Here is a 26,197-nt window from a genome sequence, read left to right as displayed (position 1 = left end):
ACCCCGAGATTGCGACGCGCCTCCGAGAAGGCTTCCGTCATCCGAGTTTGTAGCTGCCGCGCGTGGTCCGTTTGCGTCGGCTGCGCGTTGTCCACCCCGGCGCTCGCCCCTAGGACACGGTCCATGGGGTTCGGAAGCTCTCTCCCGAATGTGAGGAAAGCGGGGGTGAAGCCCGTCGAACGGTTGAGAGTGGTCCGAAGTGCGAACCCGATCTCGGGGATATAAGCGTCCCAGTCACGGTGCCTTTCCGCGAAGGCGGCCAGCATTGGTTTGATGTTTCTGTTACATCGCTCCGTGATGTTCGACTGCGGGTGGTACGGCGTGGTTGTTCTGTGCTTTATGCCAAGGGCCTTGCACGCGTCCACGAATACCTTCCCGACGAAGTAGCTCGCTCGATCAGTCAAAAGAGCTTCGGGGAATCCAAAACGGGTGAAAACCTCCATGAGCTTCTCCGTGATCGCTCGGGCTCTCAGCTTACGGAGTGGAAAAAGTTCCGTCCATTTGCTGAAGTGGTCAGTTACAACCAGCAAATACTGGTGTCCTTTAGGGCTCCTCGGTAGGGGGCCGACCACGTCGCAGGCTGCCAGAGACCATGATTGCTGGCTCGGAATCGGTTGCATTAGGCCCGGCGGTTTGCCGCCTCTCGGTTTGAAGCTTTGGCAAGAGTGGCAGGTGCGGGCATAACGGAAAACGTCCCGTTTCATGCCCGGCCAGGTGGCGATGCGACATAACTTTGAGTAAGTCTTGGAGCCGCTCGCGTGTCCGGCCAAGTGCGAGTCGTGATAGTAGCGCAAAATTGCGTTTCTCAGACTGCGGGGTACCACTACCTTGAACGCCTCGTCGGAGTCGTTCTCGGAGGGTATGTACCTCAGCAAGAGCCCGTCATTGCTCAGCAGATATGAATCCTCCGTGCCCGCACCAATACCAGATACGTCCCGGCACTCGGCGCCTACTACAATACCAGTAGTGTTGCGCCCGGCGGTCGCACCGCCCGCCTCCACGGCGTCCGACTCTTCCACGAGTCCGTCGATCACCTTTCGACAAAACGGATCATTCTGCTGGGCTTTCAGAAGCTCTACTTTGCTGAACACGATTCCCACAGCGCTCACTGCGTCTAGGTGGTTGATCGTCTCGTCCGGGGTGGTCAGATCTGCCGCCTCCCTTTGGGACTGAGTCACGGCTTCGCCTGGCACTGTGAGTGTCGTCGGCTCGGCCTGGGTCTTTGCGGAAATCTGTGTGCAGTCTACGGGGGCTCGTGAGAATGCGTCCGCCACCACGTTTGTGCTGCCTTTCCGGTACCGCACGACGTAGTCGTATTTTTGCAGCATCAAAGCCCATCTTGCCAAGCGACCAGCGGGTTCGCGAAGTCGGGAGAGCCATATTAGGCTTTGGTGATCTGTTTCGATCACGAAAGTGGTCCCGTCGACATAAATGTCGAAACGCCGGAGTGCAAAGACGATGGCCAAGCACTCTGGTTCGCATGTGCTGTAGTTCCTTTCAGCTGGCGTCAACGAGCGGCTGGCGAAGGCCACCGGTCGGAGTACACCTTCGTGCTGTTGGAGCAGGACCGCGCCCAAGCCAAGATTGCTGGCATCTGTTTGGATCAGAAAGGGCTTGTTCAAGTCGGGTAGCTTGAGTTCAGCTGTGTCCGCGAGCGCTCGGGAGGTGCGGCGATAGGCCGCTTCCTGCTCGGGACCCCAGCTCCAACTCACGGACTTTCGCAATAGGCGTGTCAGTGGTGTTTGAAGCGTCGCGCAGTTTGGGATGAATTGGCGATAGAAGTTCACCGTTCCCAGGTAGCGACGGAGGGAGCTCACGTCGGTTGGCGCAGGAAACTCCAGGATTGCCTGTAGTTTGTCGGGGTGTGGCGCAAGGCGCCCGCGATCCAGTTCGAACCCGAGCAAGGCGATGCGGGTTTCGGCTATTTGAGCCTTTTCGGGGTTCAGGGTCATTCCCGCGACTTTTAGCCGGTCGAGTACGTCCTCGAGATGACGTAGGTGATCTTCGAAGGTGTTGGAGTAGACGACAATGTCGTCGAGATAGGCCATTGCGTGTTTCCATTTGGCTTCTCCCAGTACTCGGTCGATCAATCGCTGGAACGTCATAGGCGCTCCGCACAGACCGAAGGGCATTCGCGTGAATTCGAAAAGCCCGCGGTGACAACAGAAGGCTGTTTTTGCCTCGTCACCTGGCTCTATCCGAACCTGGAGGTAGCCTCGGCTAGCGTCCAGGGTGGTGAAGTACCGCGCACTGCCCAAGTTGGACAGAATCGAGTCGATGCTCGGTAGCGGGTAAGCGTCCTTTCGTGTGACGTCGTTCAGACGGCGGTAGTCCACGCAAAGACGTGAGCTGCCGTCTTTCTTCGGGACCAGCACCACGGGGAATGCCCAGGGGCTGTTAGATCGCCGGACAACTCCGGTGTCGATCATTTCGTCCAGGGCACGGTCGATGGCTTTTCGTTTAGCCAAGCTTACGGGTCGCGCGTTCTGCCTTCTGGGCAGTTCGTCGCCCGTGTCAATCCGATGTCGCACTTCGTTTGTGCAGCCCGGTCGGTCCGTGAACATTGCGTCATAGCGGCGCAACAACGATGACAGTTGGGCTTTTTCTCGCCCTGACACGCTGCATGATTACGTGAGCAGTGGGTGCGTCATTTCCCCGATGGGGGCGGCGCTCGCTGCCATCGGCGCTGGACTCGGTGTCTTGGAGTCAATGACCCGGTTTAGGGAGTCCCTCGCTTCCTCTCGACGGCTCGTCGCGTGCGCCAATGGTGGCGTTGGCGGTACGACCGGGGGTTCGCAGAAGGGTTTCAGGGGTGCAAACGTGCCCTCCCGATAGCCTGCGCTGCTGACGTCGATTACAATGCCTGTTTTGGCAAGGAAGTCTCTGCCCAAAATAATGGGCACCGATAGGCCAGGGAGATGAACGAAGCGTTGTCGTCTTACTCGATTCTCCCATCTCGCGACCAGCCGCGCGGTACCAGCCGAAAGGGCGGTTCCGCAGGCTAGGCGAAAGGCAGTGTTGCATTCTCGGAGTCGGACAGAATTCTGTCGGAGGTGGGTCAACACCAGACTTGTACCGTACGCATTACAAGTAATCAAATTACTTGTAATCGATTACTTTTAGCAGTAATTTTGTAATCAGTTGATTACTTTTATTAGGCAGTAATCACAAGAGTAATCTGATTACTTTTTGAAGTAATAAAATTACTTGTAACCGTTACTATTTGTCCACGGGACCCCCCCCCCCCCCCCCCCCCCCGGCACACGCCTTTTTTTATAAAATGACAAAAATAAATTTTGCTTTTTTTTTTTCAAACGGAAAAAAAAAAAGAAAAAGATTTTTGCGGAGCTGTAGGAAACGAGGTCAATCTCTTTCTGTGTACGATTTCTGTGGAATGTCCTTTTTTTTTTTTCGAGCTGGGACTGGGAGTGGGAAGCCCCACCCTTAGCGAAAACTAATACGTTTGAAATATACCACATTCTAATTTGAGTGTATTTGAAATACAGTTCATAATTGTAAGTACACGAAAAATATACCGAAAATATAAACTTCTTTTTTTTTACTTAGTACTAAAATATACTTCTAAAAATCATTTTAAAATACCTTTACTTAAACTACATTTGAAGTTCCCTTCATGCGTTGTGAAATATGTAAATACTAAATTAATAGGCACAAAATACCTTTAACATATATTTCTTCAAATATTTATTTAATTCATGCAAAATATACTCCAAACCTAAAAAAAATGGAGCAATCACAAATACGTGCAGAATACACTTAAAATACCTGAAAATCGTAAATACTGTTGCGTTATACTCTAAGTACCTTTTGACTGCAATACTTTGGTAGTTTGACTTAAACTGCCAAAATATTGAAAAGCTCCCCTTCTGAAGTTCACTTCAAGCAGATATGGAGTACACTGAAGTGCCTAAATACAACATTTGATTAGTTTTTCAATTGAATTGCGCAGCATCGCACTGATAAATCAGCCCAGTTTATGTTATTGTTTCCTTTTTTCTATCAAGAACACACCTGATCAGTTCCTTGCACACCAATCACAAACGGGGTTCGGGAACTAGAACCACAACATTTGCTGATGCTGGAGAGCTTCAGCAGGTGCTGTGAACAGATACGTTTGGCGTGGTTTTGTTACCACAATGTTAGTTCACTGAACGTGTATACTCACCATTGTACGTGATGTGAATAGTGACTTTAATACAGTGACATTAAGTGCCATATTAAATAGACAACTAGTAAAAAGGAAAGACAAAACAACTACTGTAAAACATTTATTTTTCGCGGGCTCAATATTTCGCGATTTAGGTTAAAGTTGGAGTTCTGGAATAATTCTCAAATTCTAATTTTCGCGACGCGCTGGGATCGCAATATAGATTTTAATGTTTTTACATTTTGCCGGGATTGTTCACGGGACCTATTTTTCGGAATTGTAGGCGATTCGCGAATTTTGCGAGAATTAGGTCCTCACAAAAATAAAGTCGTTTACAGTATTTTAAAGTGAAGAAACTGCCTTGATTCGCTTCGTCCTGAGTGGTGCTACGCAGAGAAGCAATAACATGTATTTTATGAGCCGTTTGTGTGGATATTGTTTTAGGGACTGTGCCGAATTGTTATTAGTTGTACCAATGCCTTTTAGTAAGAGATATCGTCCACGAACTTCAAAACACTGTTTCCCCTTTGACAGACTCCCGAGGAGAAGATCGAATACTGGGAACCTTAATACGCGCAGAGCTGGTCACCGAAAACCTGATTACCTTCAATATGTAGGCTATATAAGGCTCTAGAGCAGTCAACGGGACTGTGAATGAGCTGTTCAGTGCGTCATGGTGTTTGTGTTTGTGTTCGTTTGTAATGTGGCTTTGTGAGATGTATTTAGTAGTGCCTTCAAATACCACAGGGACACCATTTGCTGACAAAATCGAAAATAAAAAAAAAATTGTGGAACCGGTTTTTAATGCACAACTGGCATCTTGAGTGTGAAGGAATAATATTTTTGGTATATCTAAAATATTTTTTGATTCATATTTATAATGTATTTTGAATACCTTACGCACGTATTTCGAATGCGGCCAAAATAATACAGAATAAATACAAAATGAATATTTGTACTAAATATATTTCAACTTCGTTTGAAGTACGGCCTCTTTTTGCTAAGGGCAGGAAAGCCACAGTGCGTGACAAAGGCCATTCAGGGCGAAGTTTGAGGAAGCGGAATGTAGCTTTGTGAGTCCTTCGTTCAAACTAGCCCCCTCACGCACACACACACAGAAATAAAAAAAAAATTAAAAAAAATCCTGCTTAGGGTACCTACTCGCAGCCCGTAGGAGGACCAGAACCGAAGAATGTCTTAAGCGGATGCAAAATATAACAAAGGCAGTTGAAATATCTCCCCATTTCCCCTACATGGCCTTTGTGACAAGCAATGTTTCGAGTTGAGAAGTGGTCGGGGCGATCTCTTCCGCTAATGGACACTACACATGATCCGTTTGAAATCCTGGAGCTGCTGCTCTTTTGTATAACATGCAAGCTCATCCACATGTGAATAATAAAATGAGCGACGCAAACTTTAAGCGACAACCCTTGCTCAAGCTTAACAAGATCTAGAACCCCCTCCACTCCCCCCCCCCCCCCCCCCCCCACCCACTGGCGAACGCCCGAATCATTAAACATCTTCAAACGAATTCTATGCTTGCGTCCGCATTGTGAAGGTGCAACGACCACGAAGAGGGAGCCAGTTTTTCTTCTTCAATACTTGTGCAAATGTGAAATATAGGTTGGAAGTACTTCATTGTTATGAGCGCTAAAGATGTGTCTTCACACAATAAAGTAATCGGAAAAGTAACGATTACTTCTTTAAGTAATGTCCAATTACTTTTGCCGCCGAGTAATCAAGTAATCTAATCGAATACTTTTTAGCCAAGAGTAATAGTAATTGTAATCGATTACTTTTTTTTAGTAACGTGTACAAGACTGGTCAACACTTCGTCGCCGAACATCGAAGCGCTTGCTCCGGTGTCGAGGAGTGCCTTGAATGCCTTGCCGGCGATCGTTACAGAAATGAACGGGGCCGGCGTGCCGGTCGGGAAGCCTACTGCGTACTGAGTTGCGGTGAGCGGACGTGTTTCCTGGTTCTCCTCGAGCATCCGAAGCTAAGTGCCAGTTTTTCTTCTTTTCTCTCTCTTTTTTTGAGAGTTGATTGGAAGTGACTATGCGGTAGCAGTATTAGGTTTGAACAGCAGCAGTTAACGTTAGTTTCGCAAAGTAGGCTCTGTTTGAATTTTTGGCGGGAAGGGACGGTTTGTTCTCGGTCTAGACATGGGTCTAGATTTGGGTCGGCATGACAAGGGTGGGGACGAGTTGGTGCAGTGCGAGGGGTGTGGGAGGTGGTGTTACCTGGAGGAGACGGGTTTCGGGAGCCTGGAGGTGGCGGCGGAGGTGAGTTTCGAGTGTCGGCTTTGTGTGAAGCTTCAGCAGGTAACTGGGGAATGGGAGGGTAGAGTTCGGGAGATTGAGGCCCAGCTTAAGGCAGAAGGAGAGAAGCGGGTGGGTCTCGAGGCCCAGGTAGAGGAGCTGACTAGGCAGCTTAATCATGAGAGGGAGCAGCGGGTCGACCTCGAGAAGCAGGCGGAAGAGCTGGGGGAAGTATGGAAGGCGGGTTTAGAGGAGCGTAAGAGGGAGTGTGACAGTAGGGTAGAGCGCCTGGAAGGGGTAATTCGAGCGAGTGAGAGTAGCGAGGGAAGAAAGGAGGAAGTGTCAGTTCTAGCGGGACGAACCACCAGTCTGCAGGCTGGGGTCCCTGGTGGTCGGGAGTCCGGCCTGTTGGCAGGCGGGCTCGACGACGCTGGAGAGCTGATTGAACCTCAGCTCAATGGCGCCTTCGAGCAGCAGGCGTCGGGCAGTCAGGTGACAGGAGATAAGTCGCAGGACAAAGGCGCGCAGGCACCAGGGGGATCTAGGGTACTGGTAGTGGGGAGCTCTAACGTAGCACGGGTTAGGAGGGGTGTACATAACAGGGTGAAGGGAGACCAGAGGGTAACCGTAGAGGTCCAGCCAGGGAAATGTATGGTGGATGCTATGACCGCAGCACGTGAGGGGGTGTGGGATAACCGGGAGGGAAGGAACCTAGTAATAGTTCATGCGGGGCTTAATGATGTGCTGAAGGGTAGGAGCCAGAACCTCGGAAAGCAGCTAAACGTGGGAATACGTAAGCTGAGGGACGTGTCTGAGAATGTGCATGTGGTTGTGTGCACCATTCCAGAAGTTCGGGGGCAGTCCGGGTTAACGGAGAGGAGGGTTGTCGAAGCCAACGGAGTAATTAAGGGTATGAGTCGACAGCTTCGGTACGACGTAATGGAAGTAAACAGAGAGGTGTACGAGGCTGGCTCCCGCCCTTTTGCAGATGGCATTCACTACAGTGAGGCCACGGGTTACAGGGTGGGGGATAGGATGGGCCGCACGGTGACTGCTTTTTTGGGGGGACCGAGGGCCCTGGGGGCACTGAAGTAATTGAAAACCCAACGAAGTCAGGAGAGGCACCCAGGGTTAAAAAGAGGAGAAAACGTAAGAACAGGTATAAAAAAACAGCACAATCAGACATTGGATATATTAACATGCAGGGTGGTAGAAATAGGTTAAAATGGGAAGAGGTAGAGGAGCAACTAAGAAAGGAGGATTTAATGGTGTATGGGTTTGTGGAAACACATCTCAGAGACATGGAGCAGCCACCTTGCAACCCTGACTATGTGTGGGAAGAATGCAACAGAATGGAGGGAACGAGGAAGGGAGGTGGAATTGGAGCATTTATTAAGAAGAATATGAACTTTCAAAGGATCAGAAAGGAGTGCGCCGAACATTTGTGGCTGAAAGGAAAAGTCGCTGGGGAATCAACAGTCCTTGGAGTGGTTTACTTATGGACAGGGACAGGTGCTAAAGAGGAAAACAGAAAAATGATTGATTGCATATCAAGAGACATTAGTGAACTAGGGGAAGGCTCCGAAATAATTATTATGGGAGACATGAATGCCCATATTGAGGGTCTGGATGGGTATACGGACTCAACTGGAAGCATATTACTAGAACTGGTGGAAAAACATGACTTAGTTTTATGTAATACCAGTCAGAAGTGTGACGGGCACATAACTTGGGAAACTGGCAATCTGCATTCAACTATAGATTACGTACTCATGTCACACAAAATATATGGTAAGTTACAAGTAATGAAAATAGATGAAGAAGGTTCCAAAAGTCTTGGTAGTGATCACAAACGTATTAAGCTGAATTTTGCCAGAGAAGTAAATGCTGAAACTAGACAACATAATTCAAAGCAAACTTTCTGCAGCGACAAAGAGTTGGAAATAGTTGTTGAAAGAATAGAGGCAGCAGTTACAGGGCAACGGCATACAGATTGGACCTATGAGAGCCTAACTAGGCTTTTTGCTCTAGAACTAGACAAAGTTAAGAGTAAACGAAAGGGGAAGCAAGGACATAGACCAAAAAGCTGGTGGGACACAGAAGTGAAGCAAGCGATACAAAAACGTCAGGAAGTCTCTAGAGAACACAGGTATTCCAAGCGTAGTGGGGAGTCCGAAACGGAAGTAAAAAGAAAATGGGACAATTTTATAACATGTCGCCGAGAGGCATCCAGTTTGATCAATGCGAAAATTCAGAGAAAGGGTGAGGAATGGATGAGTAATGTAAGAAAGATAGAAACGCTGCCAAGAAGTTTTGGGAGCACTTGAACTCACTCGGTGAAACAACGCAAGCTAGACAGAGGTTCATACTCTCGCATCAGGGAGATCAATTAGAGGGAGATGATGCGATACAATATATAGGAGCAGTGATGGAGGAGAAATTTCGGGAACGGTTACATGTGGAAGATAGGAGAACCGAAGGAAGTAGCAGTCCAGTTTGTGACATCGCGGATTTTGGACAAAGAGAATGGGAAAAGGCGGAACGAAGAGTCCCTAGTGGCACGTCCACAGGCACAGATGGTATCCCTATCAAGCTGGTGAAGAATTTGGGTCCTAAATCTAAGGCAAAACTAAGGGAGGTAGTGAGTACCATGATAACAAAAGGAAATATTCCAGATGAATGGAGGCTTAGTAGGATGAGTATGATATATAAGGGAAAGGGAGATAAGTCTGATATTAGGAATTATCGTCCTATAACCGTGACACCGGTTATTTACAGGTTGGTAATGCAGATTATAAAGAACAGACTGGAGGAATGGGTAGATTGCGAGGGCATACTGGGCGAATTACAGAACGGGTTTCGGAAACAAAGAAGGTTGGAGGACAATTTATTTTCTCTAACACAGTGTATAGAAATAGCGCAAAAAGAAAACAGACAGCTCTGGCTGGCATTTCTGGATATCAAGGGTGCCTATGACAATGTGAACCAAAGAAACCTATGGGACATAATGGAGAACTTAAACCTAGATGAAGGACTAACAGCACTATTAAGGAACATTTACAAAGATAACAAGGTGATTATAACATGGGAAGGAAAGGCGACAGGGAAAATAGAGATAAGACGAGGCCTTAGGCAGGGGTGCCCGTTATCGCCTTTGCTGTTTATGTTGTATCTGAGAGGATTGGAGGATAGACTAGAGAAGAGTGGGCTTGGGTTCAACCTTTCTTACAGTAAGCTAGGCCAAAATATTCAGCAATCCTTACCGGGATTGATGTATGCGGATGATATTGTACTAATGGCTAACAACAGGACAGAGTTGCAGGAATTAATGAGCATCTGTGGTAGGGAAGGAGAGGAATTAGGTTTAGAATTCAGTAGCGAAAAATCGGCAGTCATGATTTTTAACGAGGATGAAGTTGAGAGGCTGAAGATACAGAATATTACAGTTGAGAGAGCTAGTAAATACAAGTATTTAGGAGTATGGATATGTGATGGTGCAGAATATCTCAGAGACCATGAAAAGTATATAATAGGTAAGGGCAACAGAAATGCAGCTGTAATGAAAAATAGAGCACTTTGGAATTACAACAGGTATGAGGTGGTGAGAGAGATTTGGAAAGGGGTCATGGTGCCTGGCTTGACTTTTGGAAACGCAGTGCTATGCATGAAATCCGAAGTGCATGCGAGACTAGAAATAAAACAGCGCGGAGTAGGTAGACTGGCTTTGGGGGCACATTGCAAAACGCCAAACCAGGGAGTACAAGGAGACATGGGATGGGCATCATTTGAGAGCAGGGAAGCGGTGAGCAAGGTAGAATTTGAGGATAGGTTGAGGCAAATGGACGGGGAGCAATGGGCACGAAAGGTTTTCAGCTATTTATACATGAGGAGTGTAGACACAAAGTGGAGACAGCGCACTAGGAAATTAAGAGGAAAGTTTTTGGGCTATAGCGAAGATACGGAAGAGCAAGTCTCAGTTAAGAAGAAAGTTAAGGCCACAGAAAGAGATTGGTGGCTAGAGGGAATGCAGACAAAGACGGCTCTGGAAAGCTATAGATTAAACAAAAGAGTTATTGCCAAAGAAAGCATTTATGACAATTCTAGGGGAAGCTCATTGCTGTTCGAGGCAAGAACGGGTGTTCTGCGAACCAGAACATACAGAGTGAAGTACCAGGAAATTGATACAGTGTGCACTGCTTGTGGAGAGGAGGACGAGACGGCTGAGCACTTGATACTCTACTGTAAAGGGCTTCACCCTATGCCTACCGAAGACAACATAGATTTAATAAAGTCATTGGGTTTTAGAGACAGCGAAGGGAGAGTGGATTTCAAGACTGTAGAGATTACCAAGCAAAGATTAAGTGAATGGTGGCAGAAATCGAGAGAAAACTAGGTATTTTCTTATCCACTGATGGCAAGGAAGTTTCATAGCCTCACTTTCTTTGCACTGCGGAGTGAATATAGATTTCACATTTAAATATTCTAAGCTTAAATGGTAAAACAAAATGGCTAGGTGGCGTAAGCTACCGCCCGATCTAAAGGGCTCAGCCGTATTCATCCATCCATCCATCCATCCTATTCTGTAGGCGGTCGGCAAAAGAGTGGCCATGGGACCCTCTGATTCTTTGTTAGCCACCGGTTCGTCCGTCCAAGGGCCGTTTACCGGTGGCTTTGCTCGTTTCCCGCACGGTGCGATTCCGTGTTCGGCCGCTCCGGGCACTGGCGAGCGAGATGACCGGGGCGATTGCACCGAAAACATCTTCTGTCGTCGCCTCGCTGGGGGTTCCGCCGTGCGTTTTGGTTTTCGCCGGCTCTGTCGTAGCGTGCATTGGCTCGCTGAGATTGAGGGATCCTCGTTTCCTCCTGCCTCGCTGCCTCGTTGGGGCGCGAGTCGGTGGTTCTGAACTGCGGCGTCGGCCGGCTTGTTCGTCTACCGTAGGAGTACGGGTCGAGCGCACGATCTGAGATTGCGTACGTGTCTCGGCCCCGATCTTCCGCATAGTTTGCGGAATCATAGCGCCTCGGTGCTCGGGATGGCGTGTCCCCGCTCCACGCGCAGCGCGGTTCGAGGGCCGCTGACGCTGGAGGCGGAGGCCGGTACGCACGGGCAGCGAGAATGTCTCCCTGAAGGCGCCGGGCCTCGGAGGCGAGCTCGTTCAGGTCGCGGAAACGGCTGCCTCGAAGATACGCAGCGAAAGTCGGGTGGCTTTGGCGTATGACGCGTTCCACTCGCTCTGCATTGGGAGCTGAGGGTTCTGCGAGCTCGAAGAGCTCTTGCATGGCTCGTACGAACTCCAGCAGGGACTCGTCCGGATGCTGGGTTCGCTGTTCGAGCTCCCGCCGCATCCTTCTCTCGTAGTCGGCGGGAAGGAATTCGCGGCGGAACGCCTCTCGGAACTGATCGAGCGTTCCGGGTTGGTCACCGACCAGTCGGAACCAGCGGGCGGCTTCGTCGACCAGCGCGATTGGCAGAATGCGCTCAAGTATTTCACGATCGGACATTCCCATCGCGCGTTGGTACTTCCGTAAATCGTCAAGGAAGTCTGTAGCGCTCGCTCTGTCTGCGTAACCCCGATAAGTCGGGACGGGAATTCGGACCGGAGGTCGTTGGGCCTGTGGTGCGAGTGTTGTCGTTCGCAACGCACCTGTCAGACTTTCAATCACACGTGCCGCGTTTTCGAGCAAGGTGTGATGAGGCGCCGCAGCGGTTTCTCCGTGGGGAGACCGCGGTAGGCTTCGCTTTGTGCCGGCGGCGGAGCACGTGCGTTCAGGGAAGATCCGGGAGCGATGACGCCCGTCGGAACCACGCTCTGCTCCAGGGGTGCGCCGTAGGACGCTTCTCGTTGGAGGGTTGGCATTTCGGCTTCCCGTTGAAGTGGGGGCCGCGCTAATGCGTCGGCCGCGGTCGCCAGCGTGAGAAAATCCGAGAAGTCGGTCTGCATCGTCACGGTAAGCGCTGGTTGCGCGAGGACTCGTCACTCGGCAGCAGTCGCCACACACGGACGTACCAGGGTTCTGGTCGTCAGCCCTTTTGTTGGGCGCCAAATTGTGGTTCTCCTTAGGGCCACTGCCTTTGGGAGTTCCACGTTCGCGGCGAGACGCTCTACCGCGAAGCGGGTTCGTACTCGCGTGGCATGCTGCTCGTTGAGCGCAAACAGACACCAGTCACGTTGGTAACGGTGATAAACTGTTTATTTACAATGAAACAAAATAACAACAACACAGCGGCTATAAGCTGGTGAACGCCGTCGGTGTGGAGATCGCCCACGGCCGAACGGTCGTTCACAAATGTACAAAGGACGAGGTAAACGCTCACCGGTGCGCCGGAAGGTTCCCCGTTGTCGCCGCCGCCGAATCCCAGGAAGAAGAGAGAACTTAGAAGCGAGACTGCTGTCCGCTGGTTTTAAGATAACGGCGGGGGCGAAGTGGCCAATCAAGGAGCGACACGTCGATCTGCTTTGTGCGGGGGTCCGTTATGGAAATCACCCCAAGGGGGGAGAGGAGGAAGCCACTCACAGTGGTAAGCAGCGCCGCCTCTCGCTACGCCAGCGCGGCCGCCACGGCGCGCCAAAACGCTGACGCGACAGAATGTTGAGGGATCACAATCCCCACAATACGTAATCACAATAATGAGGTAATGCGCCGAGAAAGGGTCTCGAGCGCTGCGTCGTGACCAGAAGGACTTCGTGTCCATCAAATTCGTCGGCGGAGGCTCGGCTTTGGCACAAGGTGCAATAGACCTTTTGCGAAATCCCCCAAGCGCCCCAGCCCGCGCGCGAGGAATGGTGGGAGAGACTGTCCCTTGCCTGACCGCTCTGCCTTGAGATCGCATTGCCTTGTCGCTTGCCTCCTCTTAATCCTCTGTTTTTCGATTCCATTACCTATTTTAATCTATTCCAGTGTATGTTTATTGCTTCTAAATGTTTCTATTCTCTTCTGCGCGCGATATTTCTTGTATATATATATATATTATTTGTGTCTTTATTTCGCCTTTTTTGACGGGAGTGCCGACGGACAACACGACGCTTCGCGCGTTGTTCCCCGGGTGAGTACTACCGTTGCTACCAATTCCTATCGCGCTGTTGGCTGTTCCTTTTGGTTCATTTTACCCGCATGCAGTTGAGAGGAGCCGTTTATGAACACCCGCGCACATGTCATAGGGGTAGGCAGAGCTCTGAATCAACAATCGCGACGCGAGAGCCGAGTGCGCTGTGATTTGGCCGCCCACGCTCGCTCCGTTGTCTCGCACTGTACGTGTGCCTTCCAGTGCCGCTTACGTGACCAAGATACAGTGCGCCGCTTTGTTGCCGTGAACCATTTGTTCGAATGTTTGCGAAGCTGGGGCATATGCCACGCTGCGGCGCCTGACAACTACGCGCTGCGGCGCGATCCCTTCGCAAACGCCGACGGCTATTATAATGTCGCGGCTTGAATGCGCCTATGGCATGCCTTCGTAATCTATCTGCTACGCGGTTGTCAGTTGCCAATGCCCTTTTTCAAACGCAGAGATGTGTTGCCGCAAAGTATTTGTCCGAATGCCGTAACACCGTTCGTCATATCCAACGTGCGGTGCCCGACAAACAGCGCGCAGCGGCACGAGCCCTTCGCAAGTGCCGGTGGCCCAACGTCGCGGCTTGTATGCGCTTATGGTATGCCTTCTTAATTTATCTGCTAAGCGGTTGTCAGTTGCAAACACCCTTTTTCAAGTGCAGAGATGTCCTGTCACCTGCAGGACCTTGAAACTCGTAGTTCCTTCGATAATTTTATTTCTCGAGTCAAGATGTCAGCTGATGCTCGAGTCAAGATGTCAGCAACTGACAATCGCCGAGGAGATTGATCATGAATGCATGCCAAAGGCGCAGACAAGCCGCGACGTTGAACCGCCAGCGCTTGCTAACCAAAATGAACAGGTAACAGCGCAATAGGAATCGGTAGCAAAGATAGTACTCACCCGGGGAATGACCGGCGAAGCGGCGTGTTGTCCGTCGGCACTCCCGTCGAAAAAGGCGAAAGACAACTACTATATATATATATATATATATACATATATATATATACAAGAAATATCGCGTGCAGAAGAGAATAGGAACACTTAGAAGCAATAAAAAATACACTGGAACAGATAAAATAGGTAATGGAATCGAAAAACAGAGGATTAAGGGGAGGCAAGCGACAAGGCAATGCGATCTCAAGGCAGAGCGGCCAGGCGAGGGACAGTCTCTCCCACAATTCCTCGCGCGGGGGCCGTGGCGCTTAGGAAAATTGCAAAGCGTCTATTTGTGAGTTCCCACCATTCGGGTATGATGACGTTACAAGGAGGTAGAAGAGGTTGTTCGCATGCTTCAATTTAGGTGGTGTTGGTCACGTGCAGCAGTTTCAATTCACTCCTTGGTGGGGCCTCTAGCTGGAGCACAGTCAGCAAAGTTTATCTCTTTATCATAGGAAATAGCATACATTAACACCAATTACCTGGCCGGCACTGTCAAGTAAAAAACAATTAACTACAATTTATTTATCTGGTGGGAATACAGCGGCAAAATGGATGTTTTCTTGTGCGGCGGAAGGAACACCCTACATCTGATGTTTTAGTTTAGGGAATAGGATGTTTAACAAGATTTGCCGAAATCACTGCTGCCGCTGAGCTAACTCTCAAATAAATGCGTCACCACCTCGCGCAGTGGTTATATGTAACAGAGGATGGTGTAAGCAACCTCTGAGCACATTTCCGCGGTATGAAGATTCCCGAAACCCCTTTACCCCTGGTGCGGGCAGGTCATTTGGGTTAGCGTGTTCACGAAGTACGTGCTCGCGATACGCATAAGCGACAGAGCCATATGGTTGCGCCCATTTATTCACCAAGCACTTGCGTTTAGTCCTGCGGTGTAATATCATGCACATGAGCGGGCTATGCAACTTGAAGTATACCCGACACATATGCCGCCGTTTGAATATTATGTATACCAGATAGTCTCCGCGCACGAACGTTGGAGGTCACGTATGCCCACAGTGCGCTTACATACGGTTACAGTACGCGCACATACGGTTACAGTACGCGTACATACGGTTACAGTACGCGTACATACGGTCCACGTACTGTTGTCTTCGGAGAGTCAATCTCTGCTCCTGGACGTCAGCAGTCTCGTGCAACATGGCGCCGTCGGTCCTCTCGGACCTTACCTTGACGCGCACGTTGTGAATACAGGGACGACGACATCTTGCGCTTACGGCCCGGTGACATGTAAGAGGACAACGCGTCCACAACGGCGTGGCAGGCGGGTTAGGTCGAAGAACCGAACCGCAGCCCATGCGCGTCCTCTAGTTTATCCCAGGCTTTTCAATTGTGTTGCGTGTATGTTTGGACAGCCTTGATCTTGGTACGCCTGCACGGGTGACCGGTCTCTTAGCTGTAGAGGAGATATGTAGCCAGTGCAGTATGACCGCTATCTTGGGGTATTTAACGTGCACCACGCAGCAGTGATTACACGAAGGCGTGCCGGTACAAAACTTATCCAGATCGAAACGGGTGGGGTGGGACGATCGAACCCAGGAGGTTCTACAGCGCAAGCATTCACTGCACGCTCTGAGCTGAGACGCATAAAGGCCCATGCGCACATCCGCGTTTGAACGCGTTTGAGTGCGTTGCGGCAACCTCGCGGCCAGGAACGGTCGCTTGCGGTGCGACGCGCGTCTTCCCGCAACGTTCGGTACCGCGATACAAGCAAGTAGATCGTCGCTCAACTTTCTGAAGAGGTTGTGGTGCGTTCGCCCAATCAAAGGCCGAGAGGAGAGGAGGGTGACGTGTTCGCTTGCGCCACTCGGCGAGGTGTATCCGGCTCTCCGCTCGCAGAACTTGCTTTTTTTGTTTTTTGGAGCGGTGAGGACTGCTTTTTCCGAGACTGCGATGGTTCCAGCTCAACAAAATGGCGGGGAAGCCAGCGGGATTGTCCCAAGATCAAACAATTTGAAGCTGTCACTAGGCGCCGCCATGTTGCCATGGATTTCGCTTGCTACTGGTGAGCCGCTAGCGACGATAGCGCGTTCTTATTGGCTCTTGACTGCGCTCGACTCCGTGTCATCGCAACTGCGGGAACAAGCTTGGCGCAAACGCTCTTCGCAACGTAACGTGTCCGGTTGCCGCTACGGAACGCACCGCGTTTAAACGCAGATGTGCGTAGGGGCCTGTAGCCCACTCGGCCACCGGTCCCGCTTCCCACTGTTACAAAAAAACTGCGATGCTATTCTGTTGAAAGGGCGTTGAAAAAGTCATCAGAAGATATAAAGTGTCAATAGCTTTTCATCTGACTTTCCCTAGCTTTTCTGGTGACTTTCTTTTGAATATTGGCCCACTCTGTAATAAGAAAGTCAACAGATTTTCTGTACCCTCCAAGATGCTTTTTCTGTAGCTTTTCAATCGAAATGCTCCAGCTTTTCAACTGAAAAGCTACAGAGGATTCAAAAGAAAAAAATGCTTTACAGCTTAGCTATTCATTCAACGAAGTTTTGGAAGCCTTCTTTGGGCTTTCCACTCTCATCCAAATTGGCTGCCGCAAAATGACGTAAAAAAAAATAACGCGATCTTTTTTTTTATATTTTGTTAGTATGTTACTAAATCAGTAAATGTTAGTAAATTCTGTGGTATTTGAAGCCACAACTACATATATCTCACAACTACATATTAGAAAACGAACACAAACACCACGGAGCAGTGAACACCTGAGTCAAACTCCCATTGACTGCTCCACAGTCTTATACCTACATATTAAAGGTAATCATTTGGCTGGTGACCACCTTAGCACTTATTAAGGTTCCAAGCCTTTGATCTCCTCTTCGGGAGTCTGTCAAAGTAAAAACAGTGTTTCGAAGTTCGTGGACGATATCTCTTCCTAAAACGCATTGGTACAACTAATAATAAATCGGCGGAGTCGCTAAAACAACATCCACAAAAACGGTTCCTGGAAGAAACATTATCGCTTCTCTGCATAGCACGACTCAGGAAAAAGCGAGTCAAGGCAGCTTCTCAACTTTCAAATAGTTATTTTTTTTATTTGACTATTTAATATGGTCATTAAAGTCACTACAGTCACAACGTCAGAACGACAGGGCACGCCTTTCGAGCGCCTGGCCTCCAGGACGCGCCCCATGCCTTCCGTCGTGCTTTGACTGCACGCGCGCGCTCGAGGTGCACGAACGCCGAAGCGTTGTCAAGGGTAGTATGCTCGCGCTGGAGGCGGGACAACTGAAGTTGCTTCCCGTTCTCACCTTGTCAGAGACTACTCAGAAACTTAGCGACTTTTGGCATGTAGTCGGGGTGTCCTATGTTCAATAAGAAGTCAACAGAAAGTCTGTAGCTTTTGTATTGACATTAGCTACCGAGAGTCAACTGAAAAGTTTCAACACAAAGTAAACAGAACGTCTACAGTCATTCTGATGAAACTGTCAACAGAGAGTCAGCGGAAAAAAAATCAACATAAAGATAATAGAAGGTCAACAGCTTTTCTTTTGACTCAGGCTGAAGAAAGTCATCAGAAAAGTTTCAACATAAATTCAACAAACTTTCTGTTGACCACGTCAACAAAAAGTAAGCAGAAAGAAGTCAACATCAAGTTAACAGAAAGTTAACAGCTTTTCTTTTGACTCAGGCTGAAGAAAATCGTCAGAAAAGTTTAAACACAAAGTCAACAAACTTTCTGTTTACCATGTCAACACAATGTCAAAGTCAAAAGAAAGTAATCAGAGTCAACAAGAAGTCAACATGTTTTCAATAAAAAGTCAAAGATCATTTTTATAGGGGCAGGCTCCAGCGCCTTCGTCGCCACGCCTCCTGACCAGGCTCTATATTGGGAGAGTGCGGCCAGTAGACGTAGCAACGAAGGCGCTGAAAAAGAGAAAAGTGAAAGAAAAGTGGGAAAGCGCCGAAGGAACGGTAGAGGAAGCAGGGTGCAAAGAGGAAACGACCGCCATTTTGAGGCAGCTCGATTTCGGCGCAGAGCACTGTTGAGGCTAGGCGCCGCTTGCCCCAGGCCGACTTCTTTTTCGCCTGAATAAAAATTTGCGGTTAAGCGCGGAGAAAACTTCATTCGTTAGCTTTTTAATCCACCGAGGAATAACAGAATCTCAATTTTTTTAGCTACAGCCAGCGAAATAAAAGGTAAAAAACGAAATTTTGATGTCGATTTCATGCATTCCACCGGGTAATGAATGACAAAAAAAAATCTTTTTTTTTTAGGGGTTTAGAGAAGGAGTGGCAGTGTATGTTCGTTCTGAAGGATTAGCGGGGGCTTTGAAAGTTTTGCCAATTGCCAAAAGTAGCGACTTTCATAGCATCACGTGCTTTACCCAAAGTTATTGTCATTTTACATGGGTATCTCCGATTTCCTAGAATGTTTTAATTTATTTTAGACTATTTTTATTTTATAACTTGTTAATTAAAAAAAATGAAAGCTGTTTACAACTCCCTGTAACGCCGAATTGGAGCGCAGCTCTTGAGGAGGAGGGGGGAAGGCTACTGAGGGGAGGGTAGACCCCTCCTCCTCCTCCTCCCCTCATTCTTGAATATGCTCCGGGGGGTTACCTGACCTTGGTGGGTCACGTGACCTTGGGAGGGTCACGTGACCTCGCGGTTACGCCGACGGCGACGGCGACGCCGAACACGCTTAAGCCGGAAACGGCCGCCTAAAGGGCCGCCCACACTATACTCCGCGACAACTTTCTTGGCAATGCAGTGGAAAGTACGTCCCGCGTCCCCTCTCCCATTTTGAATGTACGCAGGCTCTCCTCCTCTCCCCGGAAATGGGGGAGGAGGAGAGGCTGCGTACACTCAAAATGGGAGAGGGGACGCGGGACGTACCTTCCACTGCATTGCCAAGAAAAGTTGTCGCCGAGTATAGCGAGAAAACACGCGTGGCACGCCGATCGCGCGAAGTAACAAAAAGTCGTCGTAGCATATCAGCGCCACGAGAGCGTGCCGAGACACGCCCTTTATCTTCCCGCTCAACCGATTTTGCGTAACGCGTTTTCAACGCGATCCGCGCGCCGCGCGCGTTTTCTCGCTAGTGTGGGCGGCCCTTAAGAGCCGCGCTCTAGAATGCTGCAATTGACAACAGTGATGATCATGTGTATGCTTTTGGTTCCAATACTCGTTCGCGCGTTTGAAATTAGATCCTAAGCCACACATTATCGAAAAACTACGTATTAAAATGTCTTAATTGTATTAAGAGTATTATACAAATGCGGAAATGTAGAAAGGTCTCATATTTTTTGTCATATGAAAAACTTTGACATTGCTATCAAGGTAGCCAAACAGCCAAACACTGGATGTAATATAGAGCACTGCAATAAAAATGAAAGCCGCTTACAACTCCCTGTAACACCGAATTAGAGCGCAGATCTTGAGGAGGGGGAGGGAAGGGTACTAAGGGGAGCGTATCGAGCGTATACCCCTCCTCCCTCCTCCTCACCTCCTCATCCTGCATGCTACTCTTCTCTCCGAGCAGCGTCGGCGTCACCGTCGCCGTCGGAATTACCATGAGGTCACGTGACCCTCGAGACGTCACGTGACCCTCGTGACCTCATGGGGGTCACGTGACGTAACGGGAGTCACGCGACCTAACGGGGGTCGCGTGACCTAATGGGGGTCACGTGACCTCACGGGGGTCACGTGACCTCACGGGGGTGACATGACCTCACGGTTCCGCCAACGGCGACGGCGACACCGCTCAAGCCAGAACGGGCGCCTAAAGCCCGGTTCACACAGTTGCGTTTGACTGCGTTGCGGCAGCGAGACACCAGGACATCCCTGCTGCTTATATCGCGTGCCAAGAAGATTCCTTGAATTGGATTCCACGCTTCATGCGAAGCACAGATGTGCCGGTGACTCGCTTTTTCGGTTCTCGCCGCAACGCAGTCAAACGCACTCAAACGCAAGTGTCTGAACCGGCCTTAAGAGCTGCGCTCTAATACGTCACACGCTTCCTTACGAAAGACGCACACTTCTGATCTCCGACTCGGATTCCGTCCTTGCTTTTAATGGGAAAGCATTAACTGGTCCCATTTAGCGAACGACGTTATCAGGTTTTGAAGCCTCGAGAAACGGCGCCCAAATTATCCTGTCCCATGAAGCGAAGCCTGTAGTCTGTAGCCGCGAAAAAAAGAATAAAATCCCATTGGCTGCGAGCCTACGACGCGTCATATCAGGTACTTCGTCACAGAAGCCGCAGGGGCCGTTCAAGGTCAAAGCGGACGCGCCTCAAAAAAATATAAAACACAAAGAAAAGTACAGCAAACGCAGATGCGTTGTCACGAAAGCCGTGGAGCTGGGAGGGGGTGGGGGGTGCTGCGCCTACGCAGTGGGGGAGCGGGCTGTCACTGTCGGACTGTCAGTACAGTGTGAAAAAGGTAGACTTGATGCACTGCTTGTAGGAATGTGCTGCGTACTTCAAGCCTTTCGCATTCTTACACGTAATCAGTCCTAAGTGTGTTCTCAAATTTCGTAGTGAAAACAGCGTTTCTTAATTTATACGTTTTGTAAACATATTATAAACTCATCACCCGTGGCAATATTCTTTAAAATATCCGTTTATTCTCTTATTCTTGTGCATGGAAATAGTGTTAAAGCCATGAATGATCGAAATTCTCCAAAACACATTAAAAGGCCCGCAGTTCATTATTTCTCATGAAATTTGTCTGGGCGACTGGGGCCAGCAAGAACACGCAAATATCAGCGCTGATATTTTCAAGAAATACAATATTCTGTTACATCTAAAGTGCACGAAATACCGTCTCTTTAAAGGGACACTGAACCAGTAATGTCACAAAGAGGGAGGGGGGGGGGGGGGGGGGGGGACCGCCCCGGGAGTAGCGGTCAGGGGGATGTCGCCCCGGGCCACGAGAACGGCGGGTGACGCCACTAAACTGGACACTCGGAAATCATTTTATGCGAAAGCATTAACTATCCCAAGGAGCGGAACCGGTGACGTCTGTAACTGTAAAAGAACGCTGAAGAAAGGCCCATTCTCTGATTGGCTAAGCGAAAAGGCTCCTAGAGAGCCATTGGCGGCCGCTTCACGAGATCGCCCGCTCGGCCGCCGCTCTCGTGTCAGACGTTGCCGGTGGGGGGAGGGGGGCTGCGGCCGCTTCACGTTTCGGTCAGTGTGTTGTGGGCATTTGTCCGCCCCTTCGGCTTCACAGGAATCGCAAGTCGTTCGTATTCGTCATAATAAACCGTCAAATTGCAATTATCTTCACCACGGTTTCAAATGAGATACCACTTATTTTCAAAGTGTGGAGATAAAGCATACTCGTGCTTTTCGCACTGGCTTCGCTCGCATTTATATTGAATCGCGGTATAGATACATCCACATGCTCGCGCTCGCAGTCGCGAGTGCGTTGCAAGCTTATGAACTTTGTTCGAAACAAAGCATGGTACGCGAGCCCGTACGCCACACTTCACGAGCGAGCGTATTCCGCGCTCCGAAAGCACCCGCAAGTTGGAGTAACGCTGATGCTCCAAGCCCGAGCAGGAGCAGGACGTTTTGAACGACGGTTGCGCGGCAAGGGCGTCCGTGCATGCCAAGTCGACAGTGTTGTTATCGCTATTACATCGCTCGCGCTTGCAGTGGAATGGAGTGCATAACTCGGTCTAAACAGGTGTCTTTTGCATTCTGGAGATCTTTATACAGAGCACCTACATCACATAACTTTGCGGCTCCGGGTTGAAATCTCTCCGACCTATTCGGTGAAGCAAGATCATCCTCCGAGGCTCATTTTCCGTTGCAGACGGAACACTGAAAGGCACTCCGGCCGACTTCTCCACATTCGCGGCAGCCGTTAGCTGCGGCGTAGTAACAGCTTGTGAAGGTAATGGCGATCGGAAGCCCAAAACCGGAAGCAGAATGTCACCAGACGACTGGCAAATGCATCCGCATCCCATCGCCATCTGTCGGCGATTGGAGAAAGTGTTTCCTAGCCAGTTTCCGCAGCCAATGCAGCTGCAGTCACCATCCCGTGGCGACGTTGCGAACTTCGGTTAGTGCGAACCCATCAGAGGTCAGCGCATGTAACAGAACACCCATGCAAACGCAATCAAATCTAAAATAGCGTTTCCAACGCACAGATAGATAAATAGATAATAATCTCCCACCTTAATGCTTGATGGCATCACCACCTTTGCAGCATTTGATGCGCTTTCTTGGTCAGTTAGTAGGAAAGTGCACTGGCTGTCTTCAATTGTGTACACTAGTTCCCCTATGAGAACAACATCACATCATAATAAGCTCTCTTTATTTTATTCAAATGCTATAATTATGTTGTTCAAACCAAATGAAGGCGTTTCGAGCACTCACTTGCAACGTAGGTCGTCTTTGCCATGACAAGCGTACCGCCCGCGAATACAACCCCAAAGGCTGCCGCTACTGCTTCAACTGCGTTGCCAATATACGCACACACCCTGGAGCCCGGTTTTACACCGTGCTCATGGTAACCTACAGCGTATTTGCGTATCTTTTCTATCAGCTGATAGGCGGTCAAGCTTTGATGGGTGTCAACCTAGAAGAAAAAGTAGGTAAAGTGTTTGAAAAATAAAGGGCTTTTGATCGGTTTCGTGGTGCTGAAGGAAAGCTCTTTTTAATACATTTGGCTCCTCCCTTTTCAGAATTAATTTTACAACAAAAAATCTGCACGTGTATTAACACATTTATACAAACTGAGTGCTACAAGTATATGGTGGCGTAAAGTAACTATTGTTCCTCTTGGTAACTTTGGAACTATATATTATTATTTATTATGCTAATTCGCTCTAATGTAAACAGATTTGTGAGAAGTTTTGGATATCAGCAATCGACGCAGGCCCAGATCTCCAGAGCAACTACGGAACATGCTGCTGATGAAAAGCCAGAAAATGCGCTCATATGTTCAGAGTGGCGGAGCTACGCTTCCGCTACATTTGAGAATAAATTGAGCTTTGGGAGGTGCGCGCTGTATTTTTGTAATGAGCTAAACTCTGATATATTTTTCTTCTCAAAATCCCCGTAGTATTCAATGATTTTGATTTCTCCAGGTCTCCTAATCCTGCTTTATTTGTTTTCTTTTTATATTGAAACTCGAATTTTCATATTTATAAGGTATCAGGGTACTTTTGGTTACTTTATCAGTACCACTCAATTAATGCTGCTCAATTTCACAGGGAATTCAGTAAAAAATCAACAGACGACGTGTTATGCTTTTCGACCGGCGCGGCATGAGGTACTGGCGAAACAGGTATGTGCTGTCCTTAAAGTCACATAGGCAGAAGCTTGAAACGGTTCGTCTTAGCTTGGTGGTATTTGTCGCAATGCAATGGCGTAGGTACATCTTGAAAATCGGCTCACCGCACTATAATCAAAACGTAATAAAAGCCAGACAAAATTCAGTAGCCTGGCATCACGATAACAACAGAGCAGGAGATTCGATACATGCAATATTATACGTTTTCTAATTACAACACAGTGAATATAAATAAAATCATACTCACAATAATTATCTTCGACGATAATTTCATCAATCGCTCTTCTATAAGTTGGGAAGCGTAGATATTTCCAACGTCGAAGTCCGCGAAAGTTGAGTGTATCACTCCGTTCACAATCCTAGCGGCCATTTTGGGCGGCTTCTTTTTACCGCTGTAAAAAGGACAGATTAATACACACTCTTTTTAAATAACAAAACCTTATAAAAAGTATGATGTAGTACTACAAATTAAGACTCGGTGCATTTAATTTACAATAGCTCTCTTTATAATTTTACTATGGCAAAGTGAAGCCACCGCCAAGACAGTAATGGCCATTCCTGGTTTTTAAGTTCATGGGAACAAAAGATATAAAAAATGAAACTGCGCTAGTTAAGGAAAGCTGTTTTTTTTTCTTTTTTTTTAACAGAAAACACATTTACCCGACATTTACGAGAGCGCTCCGCATAACGTACTCCACTCTGGTTCGAAGCCCCTATTACGCCTGTGTAAAACTCACCACTAACTAGAACATTCGACAACATTCGTGGCAGTCCTAAACGACATGCGGGCACACCTGTCTCACGCGCACAGCAGCGCAGTACTCATACGTGTAAGCTACGCACATGTCGTACGTTATGTAACCACCAACGGTTGTTAAAATAACAGCAACTACCAAATTTCGGGGGTGCTTGAACTCTACGATAAGTATATCACGTGGAATAAGTTTGTGCTCGCTACGTTTTCATTTTCATTTTCTTTCGAGTTTTTTTCATCCGGCTAGTCGCATGTGGGAGTCATGGCGGGAGATTAAAAGAGCACTGTCAGCGTAATTTATAACAAAACCTTTGCCCAAACTCGGTTTTTAGATCATGGCAAGCAATGCCATCTCGCGGTGTACACCGACCTTTATGCTTCGAATATGACACAACCACCGCTTCAAGGGGATTGCCCTTGAAATCCGGAAGCTACAAAAGATTTGCACTGGTCACGTAGACTAAGTTGAAATATAATAATATCTGATATTTACTTCATTAAAAGGCACCTCAGTATTTACTGAATCCCATTATGAACTTCGAAACGCAACTGCACGCCACATTTCGCAAGTATACGCGGCTGGTCATCTCATGACGTCACAACAAGCATGGTAGCGTCAGAGTCGCGGGCGTTGACTTCTTCCCGGCATTGATCAACATGCTTGATGATGCCTACAAATATTGTCGACGGACTCAGCTTCTCTCCATACTGTAGATCTTGTCTTTCTCGCAAGGAGGTTGTTTTACCAAGACAGCAGTCGAGAGCTGTCGTGGCCATTTTTACATGAACTCACGTCAGGGCTTTCGCTGTTGCCAAAAACGTCCCGTGTTTTGCGGGTGCAATTTCAGGAGTTGGGCTATGTTTAAAATAGAATCACTTGTGCGGGGCAGGATTCAAAATTCGGATATTGTGCGGGGGATGGTTACCAACAGCGGAGCGAGTCACGAGCATCGAATGGAGCGTTTTATCGAACAGTGTTTGCACATCCGAAACGGTACGACTGGCCTTTCGGTACGAACTGCGCATGTGCAAGCCTTCTCCGGTAGCATATGTTGAGCTCGTATCGGAGGGCCCATCGCACAGTATCGGATGCGCAAAAACTGTTCCCTAAAACTTTCTAATGATCGCTCCTAAGCCAATTCGGTTGCGGTTTCATCCGATGAAAATCCCGTCGAACAAATCATGAAGCAATAGCATTAACATCATTGGCCATGCCATCAGATTATTTGGCTGGCTGTGACTAGAATTATATTACGTGTGCGTCTAATTTCGCGCACAGGGCGCAGACGGCAACTGTCTTAGCAATCTGAGGGATGCTCTCGGCAAATAGCAAGGCTGGAATAACGTTTTTAGGCAATTTCATACGTCCAGTTCCCTCCACCGTATGCAGTGACGGCACTCTTTGCACTCTCCAGGGAAAAAAAAAAGAAGACGCTGAATATTTTATTGTAACCGACTTAAGTTAGTCTAATGTAGTGACAAGTTTCACTATTTTCGCTATGTTTGGCGGACTTTGTGTTTTCGGTTGTCAACCTTGTTATATGTTTGCTATCGGATCAGCAAAGTAAAACCTACCAGTCGTAACCAAGACAGCGATGTGTTCGGCTTAAGTTATTACAATTGGTGACGAGAAACTAAGCCTAAACGGCGACGTCAGAGAACAAAGAAAAACCCACGGCGGCAGAAGCGATCACAGAGGCAGTATGACAACCAACGGCATCAGAGAATACCAGCTCGGAACAGGGAGCGCATGGG

The 26,197-nt window shown here is 48.5% G+C and overlaps 1 protein-coding gene across 1 annotated transcript in view; it reads right to left on the bottom strand.

Annotated features, from left to right (window-relative positions):
- The window catches only part of LOC120844899 (4-coumarate--CoA ligase 1-like), a 46,459-nt gene extending 22,401 nt beyond the window's left edge, over nucleotides 1–24,058 (bottom strand). Inside the window, exons 1-3 of the mRNA XM_040216900.1 lie at nucleotides 23,936–24,058; nucleotides 22,770–22,971; nucleotides 22,568–22,671 (exon numbers count right to left, since the gene is read on the bottom strand). Coding sequence (XP_040072834.1) covers nucleotides 22,568–22,671; nucleotides 22,770–22,971; nucleotides 23,936–24,058 — 429 coding nt within the window. The remainder of the gene's footprint in view (nucleotides 1–22,567; nucleotides 22,672–22,769; nucleotides 22,972–23,935) is intronic.
- Between the last annotated feature and the right edge of the window lie 2,139 nt (nucleotides 24,059–26,197).

Source organism: Ixodes scapularis, unplaced genomic scaffold, assembly GCF_016920785.2.
Source record: "Ixodes scapularis isolate PalLabHiFi unplaced genomic scaffold, ASM1692078v2 ptg000225l_1___fragment_3__unscaffolded, whole genome shotgun sequence".
Lineage (NCBI taxonomy): Eukaryota > Metazoa > Arthropoda > Arachnida > Ixodida > Ixodidae > Ixodes > Ixodes scapularis.
The sequence above is the reverse complement of the archived record's forward strand: the minus strand, read 5'-3'. Positions and strand labels throughout refer to the sequence as shown.